General features: G+C 42.6%; 3 protein-coding genes across 4 annotated transcripts; 2 read left to right on the forward strand and 1 right to left on the reverse strand.

Annotated features, from left to right (window-relative positions):
- Positions 1-8,332: 8,332 nt before the first annotated feature.
- gpr37a (G protein-coupled receptor 37a) lies at positions 8,333-14,177 on the reverse strand. The gene is made up of 2 exons (XM_068724089.1): positions 12,849-14,177; positions 8,333-10,529 (listed from the first exon to the last, which is right to left on the reverse strand). Exons 1-2 carry the CDS (start codon positions 13,746-13,748, stop codon positions 9,687-9,689), a joined length of 1,743 nt encoding a protein of 580 aa, XP_068580190.1. The 5' UTR covers positions 13,749-14,177; the 3' UTR covers positions 8,333-9,686.
- Positions 14,178-16,875: 2,698 nt separating this feature from the next.
- On the forward strand, positions 16,876-18,132 carry LOC137881852 (E3 ubiquitin-protein ligase TRIM21-like; the record flags this gene model as incomplete). The annotated part of the gene is made up of 1 exon (XM_068724003.1): positions 16,876-18,132. A coding segment is annotated over one exon (1,257 nt), but the record flags the coding sequence as incomplete, so codon positions are not given.
- A 3,641-nt stretch (positions 18,133-21,773) lies between these two features.
- On the forward strand, positions 21,774-23,901 carry LOC137881222 (E3 ubiquitin-protein ligase TRIM21-like). Of its 2 annotated transcripts, XM_068723044.1 has the most exons (2): positions 21,774-22,000; positions 22,037-23,901. In XM_068723044.1, the coding sequence occupies exons 1-2, from the start codon at positions 21,774-21,776 to the stop codon at positions 23,418-23,420; spliced, it is 1,611 nt and encodes a 536-aa protein (XP_068579145.1). In that variant the 3' UTR covers positions 23,421-23,901. The 2 variants fall into 2 exon arrangements, with proteins under 2 accessions (XP_068579145.1, XP_068579144.1); XM_068723043.1 differs by having other exon boundaries at positions 21,774-23,901.

Below are 23,901 nucleotides of genomic sequence, written 5' to 3' on the forward strand. Positions count from 1 at the left end.
GTATATGTACTTTTGTACTGCTTTACTTCAGTCGAGCTGTAGTCTGAACAGTCTTGAGCTGCAGGTCTTTGTCCTGTAGGGGGAGTCAGAGCTCCGTGATTGCACACTCACTGATTCTATGAAGATCTGTGACTGAACCACAGGTACTAAACACACACAGACAGGAGAACACTGAAACTAATACTAATGATGCACTGGAAAGAGTTTAAAAATATGAAACTATTATTATTTAAAAAACATTGCCACCTTTAAGTCATTATTTTTCCCTGAGTCAGTTCTGGAGAAGTAGCTTCTCCTTTTCAGACTAACCGACACCAACCAAGAGTCGGCTGACTCTTTAAAATAATGAGAAGTTAACGTGATTCTTTCTGTTTGATGGAGTTTTGAGTCTTTTAAAGATCCTTTAAAGGTTTTAAAAGTGTTAAAGACCCTTTAAAAGACCACAACTGTGTTTTCAAAAAGGCTCCAAATGCAAATACGGAGGCTGTTATATATTTCTATAAAAAGAGATCTGGCCAGAATGCAAGAAAAGCACTTTGTAGAGCAGCCAGTAATTCATACAATCTGGATTACATCATGAGTTTGAATACAGAAAAACGTAAATATGAATCTACGGAATAAATTAAGTGTTCATGTGTTCATTCAACTGCGTTGGTGTCTTCACACTCGGCCTCGAGGCGGCAGCATGTTTCTTCTGTTTTCAGTTCTGCTGTCAGAAACATTTTTCCTCCAACAGCGTTGGGCCGCGGCCGTCGTGCCTCTGCTGCCGTTTCTGATTTCACAAACAACAAAGATCTGAGAGACACGCGGAGCTCTGCACCAACGCAGCAGACGTGATTGCTCTAATTTTATCATCGCACAGTTTCCAATATAGAATATCATTTATGAAGAATTTCTGTCTGAAATCTTAAAAGAATTCTTCAGCACTTTGGAAAACTGTGCTGATTCACTTCATTGTCGAGAGTTAGAGAGTCTCCTGTCTGTCTCGTAACTTGAAGCTGGTTAGCTTAGCTTAGCATAAAGACTAGAAACGGGGGGAAACAGCTAGCCTGACTGTGTCCGGAGGTAAAAAAACAACAACAAAAAAACACACAATAAATCTTCCCACCAGCACTGAGGAACATTTCACTGAAGTAAATACTGTGTTCATTGTAAAATAAGACATATTCTGTGGTGGAATGTGCAGAGCTCAGGGCTGAAACACGCTCATTGTTCCGTCGTATGAATGACTGAATTTCAGAGCACAGTGAGATTTTATGTCGCAACACATTTCATGTCCTCTCATCCATATTCAGGACTCGGACAGCATCAGCTGGTCCTCCAGAAGAATCCAGTATCAGACGAACAGCCGGCCTGTTGTGCGCTGTATGAATATTTCATGTCTGGGATGCTGCGGCCTGCAGGTCTGGCAACGTTTTGTGGTTGAAAACGTCTCGACAAATTAGCTTGACGGCTCCTTAAAAACGTAGCAAAGAGATTTAGTGGCTATTGACTCTGGTCAGCGGGTTTAAGGTGTACTTAACTAGAGTAGCCAAAGTTATCAGTACACATGAGAGGTGGGAAAGGTATTTTACTTGAGTAAAAGTAGCAATACTACATTGTATTGAAAATACTTCAGCTGAAGTACAAAAAGCATCAAAATCAAAAATGTACAAAAGTACCAAAAGTTATGCAGAATGGCCCATTTCAGAAAAAAATGAATTATTAAATATATATTAGAATAAAAGATGTGAATTATTGATGTGTTCATCATTAATGTTACAGCTGGTAAAGGGGCTCATTTTAATTACTTCCTAAACTTCTGGATAATTAAATCTATACTAATACATCATAATGTAATAGTTAAATCAATTTGAATTAAGCGTAGCACACTTTTAATCAATGTAATATATATATATATATATTTGGTATTAATAATAATCATCTACATAACATTAGAGTAAAAAAAAATAGAATATGTCTACAAAATGTACTTCCAGTAAAAAGTTGCATTAAATAGAAATACTCAAGTAAAGTAAGTAAGGTTTTCAAAATTGTACTTGAAAGGTGTTAAATTAAAAATTAAGAGCATATTGTTTCCACACAGCTCTCAACATGGCGGCTAAAGCGGCAGCTAGAAGCTAACGGTGCTAATGTGAAAGCAGTGCAGAGGGGCGGCACTAAAATCACACGCAGCCGGCCGACTATGTCAACAAAGCACAGAAACAGTTGGTGCGGGTTAATGGTCGTAATGTCTGTACGTTTCATGGATTTGATCAATTTTTCTAAAAACGTAGAACGTACTTCCCTGGATGGATGGATTTACCAAGAGCTGGTACAACCAGAGGGTGGCATGGTGGTGTTGTCTCAACAACAAGAAGGTTCTGGGTTGAAATCAGCCAGCTGAGGTTTGCGTGCTTCATCCTGAATACCAGAGATTAAGTTAACAGGTTAATTGGTTAAAACATGTTTATCTGTCTCTTTGTGTCAGCCCTGGGATTAACTGGCCGCCTGTCCAGGGCCTCGCCCAGTGTCAGCTGGCATCGGGATCAGGCGGCAACCTCCGGTTGCTGAAGTGGCTTAAACTTGCATTCTCTCTAGTGTTCACCAGGGGGCGACTCCTCTGGTTGTATAGAAGTCTAGTCTAAAATGACTCTACTTCTCTCTTGATTTTGATCACACCAGAACAGCTGAGTGCTCACTAAACCTCTTCCTGGTGGAGCCGTCGCCCTCCCTACACTGACGGCCTGGTCCAGCCCGGCCCAGCTTGGCTCAGCCTGGTCCCCCTCCCTGTATAATCTGCTCCATCAGATGGAAGCTGTGGTCCGGTGGTGGTGGTGGTGTTGTTGGTGGTGGTGGTGGTGGTGGTGGTGGGGGGGGAATAAGAGCTTTATTGTCCCCGATTCCTCTCCTTTGTTGGGGATTGCAGCAACATTTCTAGGTCACCGGCTGTGACTGAACGCCCCACTGCCCAAACTGATTCCTCACTGAGGGGAATTCATCCCCCTCCCCATATTTTTGCCCTGCACTTTCAGGAGGAAACACGATTAGAAACATGCTTCCAGCAAACAAACAGCCGGGCGGCGATCTGCCAAACGATTCCAGCTTCTGTTGTCTGTCAGAGCAGATACATTATGGATGCTGACTCAAACCGTTTTGACACAAAGACTCTTTCATGGTGATAATTGGGCGGACGTGCTCTCAGATCCTTTTCCAAATTCCCATTTCTACTCATAATTATCCTAAACCTTTGACCCTGATCTCTCTCAGAGGGGTTAAGCACAAATGAATGTTCTGGCCTGATGCCGCTATCAGAGGCTGATGATGGTGTTTGTTTTAGAGAAGAACATTTACGTTGCAGTCGTTTAGCAGCTGATCTGTAAGAGCGTCAAACTCTTCACTATTTTCACACTACTGTATATATTTTAAAATGAATGTTGTAAATATCTAATAATTTACCAATCAATTATATACAAAATTATTATTGTACAAAAACCAAGGGGCAACCTCCAGGTTATGAGAAAATGACTCTACTTCTCTCTTGATTTATTCCCTCAAACATTGTAAACATGAGTTTATGGTCTCAATCTCTAGTTTACAGTCTTCTTCAATACAGCATGATGTTCATTTAGTACATTATGCTCCATTTAGAGTCAAACACACCATAAAGAGGGGATGATTTAGGGGCGGGGCTACACGCTGATGGACAAGTTGCCTCCATGGTGATGTTCAGCGTTCGATTGTAATACAAGACATATACAAAAAAGACAAATTTTGTATATTTCGATATACAAAATAAACCTCCCAATTAATAACTCATGTTAATGTGAATTATGAATGCACTTTGCTAACTAAGCTAGCAAGCTAGCGCTAGCGTTAGCTGGTGATGCAGCCAGGCAGTAACCTCCTGTTCTGCCGAGTGGAGCCAATGCAGAAGCGTCTTAAAACGTGCATTCTCTTTACTGACCAGCAGGGGGCGAACTCCTCCGGTTGCAAAAAGAATTCCGATTGTATAGAAGTCCATGAGAAAATGACCCAACTTCTCACTTGATTCATTACCGTTCGGCTGTATTAAAAGACACTCTAAGGAGTCAGCTGTTCATTCCAATAAGGAAGCGGCAAATAGCCAAACTCGAGGCTTCAAAACATCAGTCCACAAACCAATGCGCGACGTCACGATGACTACGTCCACTTCTTGCCTACAGTCTGTGGATGCAGCGTTACCTGCTGAAGGTGCCGCGCCCTGCTGGGCCTCGCACATCTTTAGATTGGAGGTCAGGAATACCGACTCAAAATTATTGACTTCAGACTTGCGGCATTAGTCTTGTTGCTCTCATGTCTCTCAACACGTTTTTGGTCACAGTCGCTTTGCAGTTTTTATCACATTACCTTTGAAGTGACTAAATCACCATTAAAAATGGGTCATAGTAGGTTCAAAGCTATAAGTACTGCATGGGTCATCACCCTAGTGTGTTTCCTGTTTGTGTTTCACATGTGTTTGTTGTCACAATTTCTGCTGACAAGTTAATATTTCTGCAGCTTTGTAACCTAAGAGGAGCCAACAGCTTCATCTCAGTTCGAACAAAGTCCTGAAACAACAAGTCTCCTGTTGTGTGTCAGGAACTTCAGAAACAGCCTGAAGTTTCTCTTCTTTTGTCCTTTTTCTGGACGTGAGACTCGGCAGCAGACTGTGTGGGGAGGCGACGCTTCAGTCTGCAGAGTTTCAGTTCGTCACGTGAGGGAAACAGATTGGATGTGAGGACTTTGTTGGAGGGAGCTGCAGCAGATGTCTGGAGGGAATCTTTAGAGTAAATCAGATCACTGCGGCTCTGTGACAGGCGCCGCAGTCGGCCCCCATTAACAACTCTTCACTCGGGGGCATAAAAAAAAAAGGCTGGCGCAGAGTCGGAGCCGGTTAGCAGCAGAAACTCTGTCACACTGCAAAGCAGAAAGAACCAAAAAGTGGGTCTGCAGTCAAGAGTTTTCTCCTCTTTTTTTGTTAGAGAACAGCTGGAAATAAGGACGGTGATGTTGGTGCATCAGTCCAACACTTCGGTCTACGTCTTGACTGTTTCTGGTCAGATTTGCAGAAATGATGCATGCGTATTTTTTCATGCCTTTTAGCTGCTGCAGTGTTCTTCTAGTCTGTCTTTATCAAACTAAAAAGCAAGGAATCTCAGACTGTCTGTCTGTCTTGTGCACATGTATTTGTCCTTCGCATATCTTGAGAACTGTTCATCTGACCTACTTCACACTTGTTGGGTGCGTTGCTGAGGACACAAAGATGTGCAGCGTCGACGTTGGTGCAATTTGGACTAAAGACACGTTCGATAATGAATTTCAATGAACAAGCGATAGTACAGCTAAAGGGGTTGGAGCTTCAAGGCTCTGCAAGTCGAGTACGTTGTCAGCAGTGGATTTATTCCCTCAGTAAACATTGTAAACATGAGTTTATGGTCTCAATCTCTAGTTTCAAGTCTTCTTCAATACAGCATGATGTTCATTTAGTACATTATGATCCATTTAGAGTCAAACAGACCATAAAGCAGGGGATGCTTTAGGGCGGGGCTACACAGTGATTGACAGGTCTCTACCAGAGACGTATACAGCATCTCTATGTCACTCATCCACAGTCCAAATATGGTCACTTCTTTTCATTGGTTGCGAGAAAGACAACATGACGATGTTTCCGAGATGGCGACGACAAAATCGGCAAACTCGAGGCTTCATAACGGCAGTCCACAAACCAATGGTTGATGTCACCATGACTATGTCCACTTCTTATTTACAGTCTGTGGTTCATTGTCACGCACCAATCATCAAGCCAAATTCCTTTTTCGCGCAAAAGTACTTTTTAATCAAGCATTTCTGATTTGGAAAACGTTCTCGACGTCAGGACGGCTGTTCTGTTTTGCTGTAGCTCTGTGTTCCGAATCAGTAAAGGGTCTCTCTGAGAGTGAACGTTTCTTTTAAAGGAATGTTCTAGTAGGAGACTACGGTGGTTTTGTGCCTAGTTGGACAGCTGCTGCCAAATCATCTGGTGTGTTGTATTAAATCTCTTAACGTGAGCAGTAACAGAAACTCACCTGAATATAAACACAGCTTCTCGGCGGGAAGCTCTCTGTGGAAATGATGCTCGTTACTTTATAATTCACAACTGTTTTATGATTTAGACTTCCCTACAGGACATTAAAAAAAAAACATCTGACTCTGCACCATCCAGGACAAGTGCTTTGGTTGCCGTGGGAGCCTGGCTCCCGTCCTCCAATCAGGGGGCAGCGATCCCAGCCCGCCCAGGACGTCCGTCTTATCCCAGAAAACCGTCCTGGGAGCAGTTAGGAGAAGGTCAGTGAGCCTCAGTGTACCCGTCGCCCCATTGTTTCTGAATGAATGGGGCGGTCTAATTACTGGAGCGGTGACTGGGGCCGCCGGCCTCGTTTACAAAAGACTCCAACATGCAAGTTTGGTGCCAGAGAACAAATCAAAGCCAAACGGGTGATTAGAGAAGAATGTGGTTTACGTACGAGGAGTCCCCTCCAGATAAATCAGAGAAGAGTACAATTAAACAAGAATGTCATGTCATTACCCACGGCTATAAATACAAATTAACGTTCATATGATTTTATCTGAAATGATAGGGTGGAAAGTAAAGGCATTCTTTTTCAAAAGAAAACAGGAACATTGTCCAAACTCTGGAATCTGAACGGTGAAACTGAACTCCAGTAGGAATCTTGTTTTTTCTGATTAAAGTAAATCTAAAAAGGTCTTTACCCTCAAACAGGCCTCTGAAGAAGTGAGGACCGGCTAAATGTCCCCACTTTGCTAAAATGTCCCCACTCTGTGGATAAAAGGTTGATAGTCCTCACTACGTAGCAAGGACAAACACACACACACACACACATACACACACACACACACACACACACACACACACACACACACACACACACACACACACACACACACAATCAACCTACTGCTCCTATATTTGATGATTAGATTCCAGTGGTGTCTGCAGTAACAATTTCCCTTCACTTCACCACTTTAATTAAACGTTGTCAACATTAGTTTTCAGATGTTTAGCCTCGTATTGTGGTGTGGATCATACTGCCCAAAGACACAGTTGTAAAGCTATTGCTTGCTATAATATAACTAAATTGTCATCCAAAACTTGTATTTCTAACCTCCTTTAGGAAGCTCAGTTCCTGTACTCCTGAAACCTTGAACACGATGTGTCCTTTAAGATGGCCAGACTGCACCGGCTCAGACCAGAAACCCATCAGAGACGACTTCTTTCACAATAAATGAGCCTCCATGTGCTGACTGTGGTACTGTAGCACTGTTCACTGTGGCGGCCAGCTGAGAGGCAGACTCCCTCCCGGAGGACAATGGCGCGGCTGTGTCCTCCCCGGGGCGGCGTCGACGATGACGAAACGATGGCGAGAGGAAAACCAGCTATTTGTGCCGAGTGTGACGCAGCAAAAAAACACAACAATTTTTGTTGTTTTTTTTGTCATTTTAACAAAATGACAAAAAAAACCATCAAAACAAGCATAATAAATAATTGTCTTGCATCGACTTGTTTGTGCTGTTCGTCTTTGCCTGAGGAGGGTTCAGCTGTTTGCTGGACGAGGACTTGTTGTGTCGAGTCTGAACAGGACAAACAATGGTGACTGTGTCCTGTGGACAGACGGCGACAGAGAGACTGACTCTCTTTTTGTTTCTGTACCAACATATTTCCCTCTATAAATAAATACAATTATTGCCATATTGACAAATGAAATACACATTTTTCTATTCCAGTACAGGCCCAAAAAACTACAACGATACGACCGCACCCGATATCACTACAGCAACATGACCCTATTTTTAATACGTATTTTAACTGTTTGACGGATCTGCTCTGTTTGTAGCAGGAAAGCACAATGCTGAACATTAAAATATCAACAACATAGTTATTGTTAGAACTATAATGGTAATATTTAGTACTCGTATCGGTACTTAGTGTCAGGAGGTACACAAATGTGAGTACTTGTATTTGGTCTGAGAAAAAGAGGTACCGGTGCATCCCTAGTTTTCCACGAGTGAGGCTGTATGAAAAGCTAAATCATCAGCATGTTCTGTCCAAAACTTTTATATTTTTAAAGGCCAAGAACTGGTCAATATCTCACGACTCGCCTGTTTTTTTTTCTCGGTTAACAGCAAAAAATAAACGTTTCAAAAAAAGATCTTGTGAAAACATATCGACATCATACCAGCAACATTTCTACAGACAGACAAAATAATAATTTTAAACTCAATACTTCCTGTGTACGATTCAAAATAAAAGCCCTCTTGCTTCTTTCTGTGGACACGAGGCTTTTATTCTGAAATATTTGCAGGACAGTGTTGTGGAAAATGCAGCAACCAGAGTATCGACTTCTAATTGTGGATTGTTATCGTTATCTACAAATGAGCACACACTTCTTAACTTTTTTTCCCCGTCTGAAATAAATATAAATGATATACATGATGAAATAAAATGAAAGACAAACTCTACGTAGAAAGAAGGACCGGCAGCAACATCAACTTAGCTACCTAGCTAACTTTAGCTAGGCAGCCTGTTGAAGACATTGTATTTGAACTTTGCTCTGGTTTAGCTTCTGTTTCTCTGTGATGCGACACACTGAACCGTTCAATCAACCGTCAAAATGCACACCGCGAAAAACATCTACTGTAAAATATTGTTTAATTTCAGTGACACTTTCTTGTGGCTAAAAAAAAGAGAAAAGAGCGTCGTCAGCAAACACAAACACAGCACCGACGGCCATTTTTCAATATATTACTGTTCGTTCCACTGACTCACTTCGCTCACATTTTTTCATCTCGAGACAAATCACGGGTTAACTTTATTTTAGGGGTCTGTAATGTCCTTCTAATTTCCTCAAAACAAACGATGTAATTTCGCGAATGGAGACAGTGATCGATTGCTACATGCATGCTGAGCAATATGAAGATATCATATCGATATTGTGACACGTGACTGGACATCGTCGTGGATTTTGGATATCGTAATATGACATAAGTGTTGTCATTTCCTGGTTTTAAAGTGACTGTTCTAGTTGTTCTATTATTCATTGAGTTTGCAACAAGTTGACTGAACATGCAAAAAAAAGAAAAATAAATTTGTCTTCAGGAAAGCATTTTAATTTACGTATATGGAGGATAGAAGTCTTGATAAAGAATAATACATGTGTATTTTGTATTTAAAGGGAGCAGCTATTTACGGGACAGTTTACAAATGCTTTTTAAATGAAACTAAACTGTAACTAAAATCCTTTTCCCCCACAGGAAGTTGTTGTGAAATTACAGACACCTGAAATAAAATGTTTGAATTATCTCAAGATTTTCTTGTGATCTCAAGAGTCTCCAGGCTCCACGTCTGCTCTCAGCTTCTGTGAAATACAGTCAACAAAAAGTAAGACTGAGTGCCGATAACTGAAGAGAACTAAACACATAAAAGCTATTAGCTAAAACCGTCTGCGTGTTCCTTCATATATAAACTCTGTAAACGGAGAAAGGACGAACTAAGTCCGTCAGTAAACATGAACGTGTCCAACAGTCTACAGCCTGATGTGTCAACGCGTCCACCAATCAAACTCCTTCAGAAGAACGACCACAAGAAGCTCCCCCCCCCCCCGACGCCGCTGATCTTTAACCTTTTGACTTCAACAGTGTGTCCCCGCGCCGGCGTAGGAGGTGGACGCCTCCCTGCGGATGGTGCTGAACGGCGACAGCTCCAGCTCGGTGGTGGCGCGCTCGTTGTCGGCGTCGCAAGCGGTGGTGGCGTCGGCGTCGTCGGCCGCGCGGCGCGGCGGGCCGCACTCGGCGCAGCAGCAGCAGCAGCAGTCCAGGAGGGCTCTGGTGAACGGCTGGCACAGGCAGAACAGCAGCACCGGCGTCACCGCCGACTTGCAGAACAGCAGCATCTGGCTGACCAGCTGCAGGATGTCCAGGGTTCTCCGGGGAATGCCGGCCGCCATGTACGCGCCGATGATGTTGCAGATGTTCTCCGGGATGATGCAGAAGCCGTAGAGGATGGCCAGCGCCACCACAGCGCAGTTCATCTGGCTCTCCAGCTGGATCTGCTTCTTGCCGCCGCGGACGCAGGCCCGCTCGGCGTGCCGGATCTTGCGCGCGGTGACCAGCGAGCAGCAGATGGTGAACAGCGTCGGCAGGCAGAAGTAGCAGCCGAAGTACCACCAGAGGCGCGCGCCGTCGTAGGTGAGTCCCAGCACGTACAGCGTGTCCGGGAGGTCGGTGGAGATGCGGATCACGCAGCGCTCGCACGGCGTCGCGTCCGGCGGGTCGCCGTCCTCGGTGACCAGCTGGCGGATGAGCAGCTCGGGCAGCGCCAGCAGCAGAGCGCCCACCCAGATGACGGCGAGCTTGGCCGCGGTGGACGCCCAGTTCTCGATCATCTCGTAGTACAGCTGCACGTTGGTGGCGGCGCGGAAGCGGTCGATGCACAGGGCGCAGAGCGTGAAGGTGGTGACCCCGAGAGACGCCACCTGGGAAGAGAAAGAGGAGCGTCAGGAAAGCTCTCCACGACGAGAAGGAATAAGAAACGTGAAAGTCCATTCTGACTCAACAGCAACAATAAACCAGTTTTTGCAATAAAAACATAATAGTAAATTAAATAGTAATCATGAGAAATTATGAACAAAATGTCAGGTGTTATGGTTATATCTGGTAGATCAGAGAACATGAATGTTGGTACAATTATAATTTTTACTTGCCGAAAACTTTTAACTTTTAACAAAAGATATCGAATCACAAAGTCCACTGAGCTTTAATCCCGTTTTCGTCCATAATAATAATAATATTAAATTCTTTAATAATAGTGTCTCTCATGACAACAACACCTACGACAACAACGGTCTGTGGGCTTGTGGGAAATGGTGTTCTTTAAAGGCAGCTAGAAACAAAACTATTCACCAGATAAAGCCAAGATAAAGTTATGTTGAAGCTGTGGTTTTATTTAAGTATTTAAATGATGAGTGTGTGTGTGTGTGTGTGTGTGTGTGTGTGTGTGTGTGTGTGTTGGGGGTTGGACCGTCAGCAGTTTTAAGATTTAATCCTCCTGCTGTTTCTGTGTGACATATCTAATGTCAGTGTTTTAGATCTGGCTGGTTTCATGTAGAATTAAATAAAATTAGTCCACCGTAAAATAAAAAAAATACATACAAATACCAGAAAAAATATAAAAGAATTAGACTTTTAGATTATTGTAATTAGACAAAAAGTAGAAAAGGTAAGATGACGTCCGTAAACATCAATAACGTCATGTAGGTCAACATCTCGAACAAAGAGCTGCAGCTGCTCAGAAGATTAAACTCCATAAATACGACCTTTCGTTGACTCGCTCACATTCCAGACACTCTGACACAGCTGGTCATTGCAAATAAATACATATATGACTATAATAATAAGACGGAATCAGCGCGTCTTGTTTCCGTTCCACAGAAGTACGCAGCATCTGCTTGGTGGCGCTTCCCGGTCAGCTCGCTCATTCTTCCATTGACAACATTTTTACGGGAATTTACAAGTGTCACATTAGAACAAATGTGTTGAAGAAGACTTGAACCTAGAGATTGAGACCATAAACTCATGTTTACAATGTTTACTGAGGGAATAAATCAAGAGAGAAGTAGAGTCATTTTAGACTAGACTTCTATACAACCAGAGGAGTCGCCCCCTGGTGGACACTAGAGAGAATGCAAGTTTTAACACATGAAGCTTTGACTTCACTCCTCAGAGCTAGAAGTTGCCGCCTGGCATTGCTGATAGCAGCAACTTCTGACCAAACTACACTGTAGCTGAGTTTATTCTCTCCAAAACCAGTTGATGGAAATGCGGCAAATTCACATTGTCCTTGTTTTTTGGGGGGTTCAAATTCGCTTGACGATTCCGTGACATTTTCCATCGCTGTTCCTTTCACTTAACAGGATTTAAATCGTGGAGACTCTGATCCAGTCCATAATGTAGATCATGTCTGTAAACCCGTCACACTACTGGATGAGATAATCTGTTCAAACCAGCCTTGAATTGGGAACAACTCCGCGATTGTCAGCGAGAAGAACAAAAGTACAATGAAGGACGTGGATGAGTAAATGTTTGATATAAATTATGAAGTCAAACACAAGGTGTACATGTATCCAGATCTAATGTCAGTCCTTCTGTTTCCTCCACTGATGGGGGGGGGGGGGGTCCATATTTGTCTAATCTTCATTAATCCCCTCTGATTGGACAGCAGGATGTCACATGATCAGCAGGTGTCGTCAGATTAAAGACCCTTCACGTGAGGCCACATTAAACCTGGATTTAAACCCCGACAGCAGTCTGGAGCCGCAGTCCTCTGAGCTCTCATGAACTAGACCTGAACTGTAAATATAATCTTCCATCATCATCATCATCATCATTATCATCTCACAAACAGATCAGTTTGTCAGATTTAAAACACTTTTAATAATCTAGCTGTGACGCTCAGAAACAGTTTCAGAATCGATACATCTTGAAATTTGAAAGTCATGTTTGTTGAGTTGAAACAATGTCATCTCATTTGCATACTTCCCAGCATTCATCGTCATTGCCGTTCAGTTAGAGAGGCTGATAATCCCTGAGTGCTGGTTTGATGTGAGTCACATGGTTTCAATTCATTCCTTTTCGACTAAAATGTATTTAAAAAGGAGAAATAAAGCTGAAGTGTAAACGTCATCTGCTTATGTTATTGGTGTTTTGTTCACATGTGGTATAAACCCTACAAACACCAGCTGCCTCTAAACGAACATCTCCCCCCCATCAGAACCAGAACCCCCGACCCCTCTCACCTCCAGGTAGGGGATGATCCTGCACGAGAAGTCCCCGAGCAGCCAGTCCTTGGTGAGCTCGCGGAACACCACGAGCGGCAGGCAGAAGAAGATGATGACGAAGTCCCAGAGCGCGAGGTTGGCCAGCAGCGAGTTGGAGATGCTCCTCATGTAGTAGTTGTGACACACGATGCACATCACCGACACGTTCCCGATGATTCCCACGCCGAAGATGACGGCGGCGACGATCACGACCGCGTACGCCCCGACCGACTCCGCGGTGACCGGGTAGAACGGGTTCTTCAGCTGCTTCCGTCTGGTCCGCGGGTTCACGGGCGCGAGCGGCGTGGCGTCGGGGAAGTCCGGCAGCGAGTACTCGTCCTCATAGTCGCTGGCGTTGTTGAGTCCGAAGGGGGGTCCGGCCTCTTGTTCCTGCGCCATGGCGGCTCCGTCCTGCGGCGGCTCGCTCCGCTTCCTCCTGCGCTTCTGCCGCCGGCTGTGTCCGCTCCTCCCGGGGCTAGACGTGCGTCCACGCGGGGTTTGTTGGAGCGCTTCTCCACCGCTCCCGGCCTTGTTTAATCCCGCGCGTATAGCTTCGTCTCCAGACACCCGTCGGATGCGCTGCACTCCATTTGGCGCGTCGCTTTTACGCACGGGGCGCCTGGGTATCTGCCTCCCGAACAGGTCAGAGGAAGACGGCTTTACAGAATACAGCCACGAGGACAGCGCGCTCGTACCGCGCGTCCCTCCATTGTCCTCCCCGGTGACTGAGCGCCATCTCCGGCTCTGCGCATTCCTGTCAGCGGCGGTGGACTCATGCTGAGGACTGAAAGTCCTCTTTGTTTTGTGCCAGTGGAGCTGACTCGCCGCGGCCTCGATGCACAGCCACAAACACAGCAACCTCAAGGATGGACGCAGCATCGTGTGGGTTCCGTCTAACCCGCGAGATCAAACTCGTGCGTTTTCCAAAATGATCGCTCCATCTTCTGATAATCGGTCCAAAAACAATGAAGCGAGACTCTTAACTTAAATCTGAAACAACACAAACATGGATCAGTTTTCCTTCATCTTTGCGCGCAACCAGCTTCCACAAGGTCTTTGGTCGTGTATACGAGGTGCACCTGGGTTTGGTGGCGTCCCGGAGCGGCTCCAGTCTGGATGCATCACCAGAGACCGGAGCGAAACAAAAACCTTTAAACTGGGCTGTAAAAAACGTGATCTGACCGTTCAGATCCTCCGCAGCTGAAGGAGAGGGGGGTTGGGGGTCCAACCTCCGTCCCATTAAGTTTCTGCGCGCACAGCAGCTCCGGAGGGCTCGGAGGCTGGGGAGGAGCGAGGTGAGATGCTGCGTGTGGAGACGCCGAGCTCCGTCTGAGAGAGAGAAGAGGACCCGAGAGGAGGAGGAGGAGGAGGAGGAGGAGGAGGAGGGAGTCATCTGTCAAACCTGCTCTGATCCGATAATAATCTGTTCCAATAACACACTGAACTGTAATCTGTGTGGGATTAACAGGAATCATAACTGTTTTTATCTTTTTTTCAAATAAAAAGAATAGAATAGAATAAAGAAACACATACAGCTTTGTCCACTGAACAAAACATGTTTAAACTACTTACTTGACAATTAAGAAAATAAGTACTGAGGTATAAAGAACTGCAGTTTTGTAGTTATATTTATTAACCCAATAATAGTCACGTCATACAACAACAAATACAAATTAAATATTTAAGCGTGAACTACTTCTACTACGCCCATAATAATAATAATAATAATAATAATAATAAAAATAGTAATCATTATTTTTATCTCATATTTAGACAATCTTAATATAATTGTCGGAATACTTCATGAATACTAGGATACTTGTGTGCAGTACTTGTATACAGTAGTATCCCTGTATACGTGTATTATTGTACAAATAGTTTGAATCAATCAATCATCAGGAACTTCCCAGCATGCCTAACACAGCAACAGTTCCAGTAACAATGTTCGAAGGGAAGTTCAATGAATTCGATGTCAGAGCAAAACTACTTAAGGGTTCTGTGCGCCATCTAGTGTAAAGTCTGAGTATTACACCAACATTTAAACTGGAAGAGAACATTTAAGAGTTTGACTGAACTGATTCACACTTTTATCTCCTGAACACCAGAGTCAGATTTAAACTTTTGAAACTCTGACGATATATTAAATATATCTATATTTAAGTACTGTACTGAAGTAGAAATTCCAAGTTGTGCATTTTCATACTTTTCTACTACTACTGCATATGTGTTGATGTTTAATGTTTGTGATAAACTGAAGGATGAAGTGTTTCTTCAGTAATATTAATCAGAAACATCAGATATAAAAGTATTTTGAATGCATGACTTTTACTTAAAGTGGAGTATTTTTACAGTGTGGTATTAGTACTTTTACTTCGGTTAAGGATCTGAATACTTCCTCCACCCTCCCTCACTGAGAGGAGGAGCAACACTGAAAGAGGAGCTTCAAGGTCACATTTCCTCCAATCAAAGTAAAGTTAGTCTGAGTGACAGCAGAGCTGCAGTCGAGACAAGTCTCTCTGTTTCTCTCTAAAGAAACATTCAACTGAATCCAGCAGCTTCTTCTCAACAACACAAACTCTGGTGAGTTCACTGTTCTACAGACCAAATGTACTGATTCAATGTTTGTCAAAATGCAGTTAAAACTAAAATCTGACATTTTAACACTTGTTTTATTATATAGATCATATGATGTCATAGAAATGTCATTTTTAGTAAAAATCCAAAATGTAGGTTTTGTCTGAACTACAACACAGAGGTATAAATATCACCACAGTGACTGAACTCTTCAGGTTTGTCAGAATGCAGTCACAGCTAGTTTCAGCTTCACTTCATTCACAGACTATTTCTGACGACTTTCTTTCCTGTCGGTGAACGTTCAGTTTGTTACACCACATACAGATATAAGGCAGCAGCTAAAGCCAACGATGACAAAGAATAAAAAGTAACATCAGGTGATGGTTAAAGCTAGATGACCTTTGAACTCTCCAAACACAGAGTACAGCATCTAACGTCTTGTGACAACTTGTTTTATTGCCTGTAAAGGAATAAAATAGACTTTTTATAACTTAAACATCCAGTATTATCTCATAATCTGATCTCCACTCAGACAGAAGTTCCACTCAGGTTCAATGTTTCACTGACGTCCATCGTGGTCGTGAGGGTTGTGGAGAGAAACGTTACTTTAATGGTGAATGGACTTTGCATTTCTGTCGAGCTTCAGACCATTAAAAGTTCTGTACACTACATGTCAACATTCACCCATTCACACACACATCAATACACTGATGGCAAAGACTGCCACACAATGTGCCAACCTGCCCATCAGGATCTAAGAGATCACCTCGTCTAACAGCTCCGCCTACTGACCAATCAAAGCTGGGTTCATTGATCGTTAGATAACATTACACAAATATGAAGAAGTTAAAGTCATAAACCAGGATAGAAGCAACAGTTTATGTTGACAAATGCAGGAAAGACAGCTGGAAATGAATCTCTGACTGTGTGAATGTGTAAACTAAGAGATTTATAATATCTCTGCTACATAGAGCACAATAGATCTGACTATAACTACATGTGTTAGATTAATGTGTTGATTGGATGTATTCATGTGGTGTGTTTGACTTTTTTGATTTACCAAGTTGATAACGAGCTTCATAGGTTAGTGAAGCCAAATAAGCAAAAGATACCCTGAGTATGATGAACTGTCTTCATGGTACAGAACCCAGCTCTAAGTCTGAGTCACAGTGAGTTATGGTGGATCATGTGTTAATAATTAGATTTAATGTTTCATTCACAACCACAGCGCATATTTGCTTTCTGACATTTTTTAAGTAAACCTGCGCCTCAGTCACGTCCAATATGACAAAAGCATTTAAGACTAATTATCGTAACATCTTATTAATCAACCATATGTAATAACAGTTTTGTTTTTCACTGTTGATGTCCTCAGAGTGTAGATATGTCTGCTGCCAGCTGTCTGCTGACTGAAGATCAGTTTCTGTGCTCCATCTGTCTGGATGTGTTCACTGATCCAGTCAGCACACCATGTGGACACAACTTCTGTAAAACCTGCATCACTCAACACTGGAACGTTAATGTACCCAATCAGTGTCCAAACTGTAACAGGTTCTTCTACACCAGACCTGAGCTGCGGGTCAATACCTTCATCTCTGAGATAGCTGCTCAGTTCAGAGAGTCAGCTCAACAGGAAACCAAGCTGGAGAAGACTGAGGCTGAAATTCATCAGATGATCCAGAAAAGACAACTGAAGATTCAGGAGATCAAACACTCAGTGGAGCTCAGTGAGGAAGATGCAGACAGAGAGATAGCAGATGGTGTTCAGGTCTTCACCGCTCTGAAGGAGTCTGTTGAGAGAAGCCAGACCGAGCTCATCGACACAATCAAAGAGAAGCAGAGAAAGACAGAGAAACAGGCTGAAGGCTTCATCAAAGAGCTGGAACAGGAAATCTCTGAGCTGAAGAAGAGAAGCACTGAGGTGGAGCAGCTCTCACGATCTGAAGACCACCTCCACCTCCTCCAGAGCTTCAGGACCCTGAACACTGCTCCACCCACCAAGAACTGGACAAGAGTCAGAGTCAGTCCACCTTCATATGAGGGGACTGTGGTGAGAGCTGTGAATCAGCTGGAGGAGACGCTCAGTAAACAGATGAAGAAGCTGTTTGAGGTCGAGCTGAAGAGGGTCCAGCAGTCTGCAGTGGATGTGACTCTTGATCCTGATACAGCACATCCTTATCTCATCCTGTCTGATGATGGAAAACAAGTTAAACATGGTGATGTAAAGAAGAATCTCCCAAACAATCCAGAGAGATTTGATCTTTGTGCTAATGTCTTATCAAAGCAGAGATTCTCTTCAGGAAGATTTTACTACGAGGTTCAGGTTAAAGGGAAGACTGACTGGGATTTAGGAGTGGTCAGAGAGTCGATCAACAGGAAGGGAAGAATCACACTGACTCCTCAGAATGGTTACTGGACGATATGTTTGAGGAATGAGAATAAGTACGGAGCATGTGCTGACCCTGCAGTCCGTCTCTCTCTGAAGTCTCAGCCTCAGAAGGTGGGGGTGTTTGTGGATTATGAGGAGGGTCTGGTCTCCTTCTATGACGTTGATGCTGCAGCTCTTATCTACTCCTTTACTGGCTGCTGCTTCACTGAGAAGCTCTTCCCAATCTTTAGTCCATTTCTTAATGCTGGTGGTAAAAACTTTGCTCCTCTGATCATCTCTCCTGTCAATCAAACTGAGTAGAACAAACACTTTATCTTCTACAGAGAGACTCTTTCATTTAATGTAACAAATCTATATTATTGGTGATTTACGGTGTAAACATTATTGATTCTTCACATTATGATCAATGCTTTTTGATATTTGTCTGTAAATGTTTTTCTACTTCTCCAACACACAGACATTAATCCACTGATTGATATGATCTAATGTAGTCTAATTCATTCTAATAACTGCATAACCTGCCTTCAAGACTGCTAAGTCATCAAAAACAATGAACTCAGGAATAAGAAGCATTTGAACATTCCTTAAATATCTGTGAGCCAAATGAAAATGTTTAATGTCTGATTATTGTATATATAATACATTATGACTACTGGAACACATTATTGGATAAAGTCATGTACCACTTATTATATATTTTAAATAAAAGGTGTTTAAGGGTTTTAGTTTTTATCATTTTAGAATCAACATAAAAATCAAGAGATCTCTGTCTGGTATGTTTTTAGGGGTCAATAAAAGATGAATTATTGATTCATATTTGTAGAAAATGAATCAACAAAATGTGATCATGAAACATTCAGCTTCTGTGACCAGAGAAGAGAAGTTGTGTATCGTGTTATTTGTATTTCATACAGTCCTCCTCTCTGCTGATCCTCAACACAATAAAAACAAAGAACGTTTGAACTGATTTGTCTTTTTATTTCACATTTAATCAAGTTCTGTATTTAAGCAACATTTTGAGGGAATTTACTTGTGTATTTATACTTCATACTTTTACTGTACTACATCTCAGAGGTACATATTGTACTTTTTACTAAATTTATCTAAAAGCTTTAGTTTCTTTTCAGATGACAGTTTTTCATCCACTTCCTGTCCAGGTAAAAACACGTATCTCCAGATGTGTTGATGTTGAATGTTTGTGATAAACTGAAGGATGAAGTGTTTCTTTATGTGTTGATGTTGAATGTTTGTGATAAACTGAAGGATGAAGTGTTTCTTTATGTGTTGATGTTGAATGTTTGTGATAAACTGAAGGATGAAGTGTTTCTTTATGTGTTGATGTTGAATGTTTGTTTACCACAGTGTGGTATTAGTACTTTTACTTCAGTTAAGGATCTGAATACTTCCTCCACCACTCCCTCCTGGCGACGGGCCACTGAGAGGAGGAGCAACAGTGAAAGAGGAGCTTCAAAGTCACTTTACCTGAAATGTAATTAAAGTTATTCTGAGCGACAGCAGAGCTGCAGTCGAGACAAGTCTCTCTGTTTCTCTCTAAAGAAACATTCAACTGAATCCAGCAGCTTCTTCTCAACAACACAAACTCTGGTGAGTACACTGTTCTACAGACCAAATACACTCACTGAATATTTGATCCAAGTTTAGTTCAAACCAGAATCTGACTGTTTTACATCTTGTTTTATCATATAAAGAATATTAAACCATAGAAATGTGTCGTTGTAGATAAAACCATCAGAGGTAGAAACTAAACCACAGTGACTGAACTCTGACTAGTTAAAGGTCAGACAGAATACAGTCACAGCTAGCATTAGCTTAAGCTAATTCACAGACCTGTTTCCTGGTTGAACTCAAACCCTCAGCTCTACTCAGACAGGAAGTTCAACTCAGAGCAAATGTTGAGCAGAGCTCCATCGGAGGTAGTGGTGGTTTTAGAGATAAATAATATTAAATATAATATCCTGCAGTCCAGAGCAGATAGCTTCCATATTTCCTCTTGTACATTTCTGATCCTCTATTTACTGATTTAAATTGTGATATTAACAAGAACCAGATGGTTTAGGATGTTATCACTGCAATGCCAAAGATTAGTTTATCATTGTTTCATTATTATTATTTTTTCATACATATTCATTGATAAACGAACAAGCAGCTAATTGTCAAATACAACAGTCATATAAGTGACTGGCAGCAGGCAGGGATCAGCCAGAGGCAGCCTTAAAAACTGATGTTGAACCACAGAGAATAAAGGCAGAGTGATCCACCTTCACTAGTTTAGTCTGAACAAATCCACCACACAAACTAACTCAGTCTGATCTTTGGAAGATAGTCTCAAACCGTGACAGTGATGAAAAGTAAAGGTGGGAATCAGAGAAACTCAGGATACTATAGAGATACGTTACCCACAATAAAGATGGAATCACTATTAGAGATGCACCGATCCGATATCAATATCTGTATCGGTCCCGATATAGGAAAAAATTCTAGATCGGGTATCGGTGACAATGTGACCGATCCATAAAGGCAAATCTATTCAGTCCAATTATATGCGTTGTGCTCTGCGTAACGTCATGCGCTAGCGAACTGGCCGCATAGATTGTTTTCAAAATGGAGCGAGCGAAAGGATCAGCCATCTGGAACCGGGCAGCCGCTCTCAGTTGTCGGGGATAAGGGATTCCGGCTGCTAGTTAACCACCTGGAACCACGCTACAACATGGTAAGCCGAAAATATTTGTCGGAGACGGCGCTACCTGAACTGCACGGTAAAGTGTGCAAACACATATTGAAGGAGATAAAAGATGTCAAATCGATAAGTTTCACGACAGACATCTGGAGCTCCGACGTTTCCCCCGTGTCACTTTTAAGTTTAACAGCACACCGGCTGGATGAAACTTTTGTGCCACACAGTGCAATGTTAAATGCAACAAACTTTCGTGGGTCACACACCAGCGAAGCGATAGCAGCTAGCCTGAAGGAAATGTTTGACAAGTGGCAAATTCCGTTGAGCAAAATCCACGTGATTCTGAGGGACAACGCCAGCAACATGAGAAAAGCGATGGACAACCTGGGGGCGCGTAGCGTCGGCTGCGTTTTTTAAATCGATTCAGCACTGTTTTTCTCTATTAGATCGGTATCAGATCGGTATCGGTCGATACTAAACCTCAGATATCTGTATCGATATCGGAAGTGAAAAACGTGGATCGGTGCATCCCTAATCACTATACAACGATTCTGTGACACTAAATACATTACAGGACATTAATCTATGATACATCATGATATCTGTGTCACTGAAGAAGAAGAAATACTCAAAAAAGGCAAAAAGCAGGAATTATGTATGTATTTCCTGCAACGTGGTGTCAGTTCCACAGAATTTGATAACTGAGATTAAAACACATATTGCATATTGTTTTAGCTTAGTGCCTTTTAAAACACACACACACACACACACACACACACACACACACACACACACACAAGGGGAAATAATCCAAAATATCTCTGCTACATAGAGCTCAATAGATCTGACTATAACTACATGTGTTAGATTAATGTGTTGATTGGATGTATTCTTATGGCGTGTTTGACTTTTTTGATTTACCGAGTTGATAACGAGCTTCATAGGTTAGTGGAGCCAAATAAGCAAAAGATACCCTGAGTATGATGAACTGTCTTCATGTTACAGAACCCAGCTCTAAGTCTGAGTCACAGTGAGTTATGGTGGATCATGTGTTAATAATTACATTTAATGTTTCATTCACAACCACAGCACATATTTGCTTTCTGACATTTTCTAAGTAAACCTGCTCCTCAAACACGTCCAATATGACAAAAGTATTTAAGACTAATTATAGTTACAGCTTATTAATCAACCATATGTAATAACAGTTTTGTTTTTCCACTCTTGTTGTCCTCGGAGTGTAGATATGTCTGCTGCCAGCTGTCTGCTGACTGAAGATCAGTTTCTGTGCTCCATCTGTCTGGATGTGTTCACTGATCCAGTCACCATACCATGTGGACACAACTTCTGTAAAACCTGCATCACTCAACACTGGAACGTTAATGTCCCCAATCAGTGTCCAAACTGTAAAGAGGTGTTCAAAGTCAGACCTGAGCTGCTGGTCAATACCTTCATCTCTGAGATGGCTGCTCAGTTCAGACAGTCAGCTCCACATAAAGCCAGCAGCAGCAGCTCAGAGCAACAAGCTGCCAAACCAGGAGAAGTTCCCTGTGACGTCTGCACTGGAACCAAACTGAAGGCCCTGAAGTCCTGCCTGGTGTGTCTGGTCTCCTACTGTGAGACTCACCTGGAGCCTCATCTGACAACGTCAGGTCTGAAAAGACATCAGCTGATCGACCCTGTGGAGAACCTGGAAGGCAGGATGTGTACGGAGCACCATAAACTGCTGGAGCTGTTCTGTCAGACCGACCAGATGTGTGTCTGCATGCTCTGCACTGTTCTGGACCACAAGAACCATGATGTTGTTCCTCTGAAAAAAGAATATGAAGGAAAGAAGGCCGAGCTGGGGAAGACTGAGGCTGAAGTTCAGCAGATGATCCAGAAGAGAGAACTGAAGATTCAGGAGATCAAACACTCAGTGGAGCTCAGTGAGGAAGATGCAGACAGAGAGATAGCAGATGGTGTTCAGGTCTTCACCGCTCTGAAGGAGTCTGTTGAGAGAAGCCAGACCGAGCTCATCGACACGATCAAAGAGAAGCAGAGAAAGACAGAGAAACAGGCTGAAGGCTTCATCAAAGAGCTGGAACAGGAAATCTCTGAGCTGAAGAAGAGAAGCACTGAGGTGGAGCAGCTCTCATGCTCTGAAGACCCCCTCCACCTCCTCCAGAGCTTCAGGACCCTGAACACTGCTCCACCCACCAAGAACTGGACAGGAGTCAGAGTCAGTCCACCTTCATATGAGGGGACTGTGAGGAGAGCTGTGAATCAGCTGGAGGAGACGCTCAGTAAACAGATGAAGAAGCTGCTTACTGAGGCTGAGCTGAAGAGGGTCCAGCAGTCTGCAGTGGATGTGACACTTGATCCTGATACAGCACATCCTCATCTCATCCTGTCTGATGATGGAAAACAAGTAAATGATAGTGATGTAAAGAAGAATCTCCCAAACAATCCAGAGAGATTTGATTATTGTGCTTATGTTTTAGCAAAGCAGAGTTTCTCTTCAGGAAGATTTTACTACGAGGTTCAGGTTAAAGGGAAGACTGAGTGGTCTGTAGGAGTGGCCAGAGAGTCGATCAACAGGAAGGGAATCATCCCACTGTCTCCTCAGAATGGTTACTGGACGATATGGTTGAGGAATGAGAATGAGTATGAAGCTCTCGATGACTCATCAGTCCTTCTCTCTCTGAAGTGTCAGCCTCAGAAGGTGGGGGTGTTTGTGGATTATGAGGAGGGTCTGGTCTCCTTTTATGACGTTGATGCTGCAGCTCTTATCTACTCCTTTACTGGCTGCTGCTTCACTGAGAACCTCTACCCATTCTTTGGTCCTGATCTTAATGATGGTGGTAAAAACTGTGCTCCTCTGATCATCTCTCCTGTCAATCACACTGAGTAGAACAAACACTTGATCTTCTACAGAGAGACTCTTTCATTTAATGTAACAAATCTATATTATTGGTGATTTACGGTGTAAACATTATTGATTCTTCACATTATGATCAATGGGTTTTTCTATTTGTCTGTAAATGTTTTTCTACTTCTCCAACACACATACAATAATCCACTGATTAATATGATCTAATGTAGTCTAATTCATTCTAATAACTGCATAACCTGCCTTCAAGACTGCTGAGTCATCAAAAACAATGTACTCAGGAATAAGAAGCATTTGAACATTCCTTAAATATCTGGGAGCCAAATGAAAATGTTTAATGTCTGATTATTGTATATATAATACATTATGAATACTGGAACACATTATTGGATAAAGTCATGTACCACTTATTATATATTTTAAATAAAAGGTGTTTAAGGGTTTTAGTTTTTATCATTTTAGAATCAACATAAAAATCAAGAGATCTCTGTCTGGTATGTTT

This window comes from Cebidichthys violaceus, unplaced genomic scaffold (assembly GCF_023349555.1).
Source record: "Cebidichthys violaceus isolate CVI_PGR_0920_01 unplaced genomic scaffold, fCebVio1.0.p SCAF_3, whole genome shotgun sequence".
NCBI lineage: Eukaryota > Metazoa > Chordata > Actinopteri > Perciformes > Stichaeidae > Cebidichthys > Cebidichthys violaceus.